Source organism: Sorex araneus, chromosome 6, assembly GCF_027595985.1.
Source record: "Sorex araneus isolate mSorAra2 chromosome 6, mSorAra2.pri, whole genome shotgun sequence".
Taxonomy (NCBI): Eukaryota; Metazoa; Chordata; class Mammalia; order Eulipotyphla; family Soricidae; genus Sorex; species Sorex araneus.
Window position 1 is genome coordinate 7,654,671 of NC_073307.1, and position 3,818 is coordinate 7,658,488.

Sequence of the window (3,818 nt, forward strand, 5' to 3'; positions counted from 1 at the left end):
TGGCTATTCTGAGAAATGAGAAATTGCTGTTTCTCTTTTTGTGTGTTTCGATTTCTCAGGGTTTCTGCAGTAAATACATATTGGTATTATAATCACAAAAATACACGTTTCAAAGTTTCTCTGAAAACAAGAGAAATCAATGAATCAAAATAAATATAATTACTAATATCAAAATTTCCACTGAATTGCTTTAATAGCTGTGTATAATTTCACTTAAGTCAACATACAGAAAATGAAATATAGTTCTCATTTAAAAGTAATCATTTTAAATGACCTCTTTTGCTTTCTTCATAATGATACTTGAACCAAATGGCCCCTAGTCTGCATATTTACATATTTAGGCAGTTCTAAAACCGGGAAAGCAGCACTTCTAATGCTTTTAATAATGATCATTTCTACATAATATTTACCAGCACCGATTCTAGTGATGCTAAAGGAACTATCAAAAAAATGTACAATCTATAATTTCAGATACAATATGTCTTTAAAACTTCTATACCTGCTAATGTTTTGGCTAAATAGGCAATGTTTGGTTGCCTATTGTCTATTTAGTTGCCTATTTAGCTGCCAAAGGCTTGATTAGTGTGGTGTGTGTGTGTGTGTGTGTGTGTGTGTGTGTGTGTGTGTGTGTGTGTGTGTGTGGTGCCAGGGATTAAACACAGATCATCACACAGGCAAGACATAAACTCTAGTACTGAAGGAGGCCCCAGTCTAAATTTTTTTGCAGTCATTTTTTTAATATTAAAACATTAGCACTTGTAACCACAGTATTTAAAATAAAATTTAAAAAAATTTCCGTTGTCATAAGATTTTTTATAATAACTAAAGCTGTGATATTGATATAAGAATATCACTTGTATCACTTGTCATCTCGTTGATCTTCGATTTGCTCGAGCAGGCGCCAGTAACGTCTCCATTCATCCCTGTCGCATGCTAGTGCAGCCCAATAGTATCTGCTCGTCCCAGGATCACGAAGAGCCTCAAGCTGTTCGTTCAGGGTTTTGACGAAGAAGTCTGACCATCTCATAGGTGGGTGGCCACTCGATCTTTTGACATCCCGTGGAATCCAGTCGGTAACAGCTCTAGTCCAGCGGTCGTCTCTAAATCACATTACATGTCCAGCCCATCTGATCTTTGATGGCTTGGCAAACAAGACAGCGTCACTGATTCTTGATTGTCGACGGAGGTCAGAACTCCAGATTCCTTCTCTCACTTGAGTGAAACGTGATACTCCAAGCATAGCTCAATATAAGAATATATGAACAATAAAGGTTAGGGAAAAACTTGACTTATAGAACACATTCTCGATACACATTACTGCCACACAGGGGAGAGCCTGGCAAGCTCCCTATGGCGTATTCATATGCCAAATACAGTAACAAAGATGGGTCTCATTCCCCTGACCCTGGAGAGCCTCTAATGCAGCACCATTGGGAAGGACGAGTAAAGAGAGGCTGCTAAAATCTAGGACGAATGGAGACGTTACTGGGCCCACTTGAGCAAATCGATGATCAGCGGGATGGCAGTGATACAGTGATAGAACACATTAATAACAACATGAAGATGAATAACAAAGGAAAGTAAGTGATTATTCTGTATAGACACAAATTGGAAACAAAAATATCATGAAATTAAAAATTAGCATGGAAAAAATAGAAAATGAATAAAAAGTTAATTCAAGAAATGGCAAAAAAGCTTAACATTTGAAAGTTTAGCCTCTTTGGTATATAAAGAAAAACAATTAAGTTGTCCTGTTAAACACCAGATTAAATTAGCAAGATGACAAAAAAATGTAAAGGCTAGTTTCATTCCAAGGCTGGTATTGTTATCAGGGAAGAGGTTAAGGGGGCTCTTGTACCAAGTAAATGAGTGTGTGTGTGTGTGTGTGTGTGTGTGTGTGTGTAGGAGACTGTCTAGAAAGCATTTTGAATGTAGACTGATATCAAAGTTTAAAATATTCAAATGTTCTTACCCAGTAATTCTGATTCCAACAATTCATTCTAAAGAAATCATCAGAACCATCTGGACAAGTGGCTGCCTTCCTTTGGCCTAAACATAGCTCCAATATTCCTAGGTTTCAACTCTATGCTCTGACAAGAGAAAGGCCGTGTTTGCTAAGTTACCTGTTTTTGTAGAGAAAGAGCCAGTAGGTTCTTAATTTATCAAAATTAAGCCAATTACCTGATTGTTATTCTGTTATACATTAAAATAGAGCCTCGCTTCTACCAGGATCCCTCGTATTAGATCCTTACTCCTACAAGAGCCACTGGTCTCTAGTGGCAGTTCTGCTAATGAGGATGATACAAAGGGGGTCTGTTTAATTACAAATTCTCTGTAGTTCTGAACTTTACTGACCCAGGGAAATGCCCACAACGTAATGTCAAATGAGAAGCGGGACAGAAAACATAATCTCAACTTTGTTTAAAAAACGCATAAATTTACTTACACAATTATACCAGGCACTATCAAAATACCAATGTTCGGGCTAGAGCTATGGTACAGGTAGGGAGCTTGCCCTGGCACCACACATGGTCCCCCGGGTCCTGTCAGAGGGGACCCCTGAGTGCAGAGCCAGAGCACCCTGCATGTGGCCTCACCCAGAAAAAAAAATCAATACTTAACATCAATACTTGTTATTGATCAGTTTGGGTGGGAGGTATTATAGATAACTTTTTACTAATTTTTCCTCTATTTTCTAAATTTTCTATAATGTCTTTTATTTATAATAGGAAGAAATGTTTGTTTTTTTCTTTTTGGGTCACACCTGGTGATGCACAGGGGTGACTTCTGGCTTCGCACTCAGGAATTACCCCTGGCCATGCTCAGGGGACCATATGGGATGCTGGGAATTGAACCTGTGTCGGCCTCGTGCAAGGCAAACGCCCTACTTGCTGTGCTATCACTCCAGCCCCAGAAATGTTATTTTAAAAAAATTCCTCCCATATTCTAAAGAGGATTTAAGTCCCAAACACTTAAAATTATTCATTTTCATCTTCATTGCCAAAAGAAAGGAGCCTACTGTTTTTGACTAGTTTTTGTGAGTTCTTTTTCACAGAGTCCTGCTTATTGACTTCATCTTCATTAGTTTTCTTCTCTATTGAGCTTGCTGTTAGACCGCACTTCTTCCCATCTGAGGAACACTTGTCTGGCTTTCGGTACATGACTCTCCCACCAGTTGAAGCTGGTTCTTCATCTGCATTGGCAGCCTTTATTTCTGCTTTAATTTTCATGACTTCTCCAGCTGACAAGTCTCCCTTTTTAAAAACCACCACCTGGGGTTGTTCATCTTCTTTGTCACTTTGGTCACCATCTTCACCTGGGAACTGAGGCTGGATTCTCTCGGTTTCTATGGTGGGTCCTTCCCGGTAGCCAACCCGCTCTTTGAAGTGGGCCAGGAAAGTCGGCTGGGCTGGCCGCACGAACGACGCTTGTTCATGGCCGCTGTGGGAATCCAGAGGCTCGGGGGAGTCGCCTGAAGATCCCCAGTCTAAATTTTTTACTGTGACATTTCTCCAGATAAAAAGTACTAGTGTCCAGCTAAGTGCCTGAATGATATTTAGCATCTTTGGTCATTAGGAAGATAAAATGCGAATGTTGGGATACCAGCTCAGTCAACAAGAATGGATGTCATCTGTAACATACTTATCACATGTCCTACATGTGGATCAGTTGACACCCTCACACTTTGCTAGCAGGAATGCAAAATCATGCAGCTGCTTCGGGAGCAGGCCCGCCAGCTCCTCAAAAGTGACACATCAAGTGTGTGTAAGTGGGCCTGCTAGTTCACTTACACACATTTTCAACAGAAATAAAAACAG

At 39.8% G+C, this 3,818-nt stretch overlaps 1 protein-coding gene across 1 annotated transcript; it reads right to left on the bottom strand.

Annotated features, from left to right (window-relative positions):
• Positions 1-2,978: 2,978 nt before the first annotated feature.
• On the bottom strand, positions 2,979-3,563 carry LOC101542597 (uncharacterized protein KIAA1143 homolog). The gene has a single exon (XM_055141916.1). It carries the CDS (start codon positions 3,561-3,563, stop codon positions 2,979-2,981), a length of 585 nt encoding a protein of 194 aa, XP_054997891.1.
• Between the last annotated feature and the right edge of the window lie 255 nt (positions 3,564-3,818).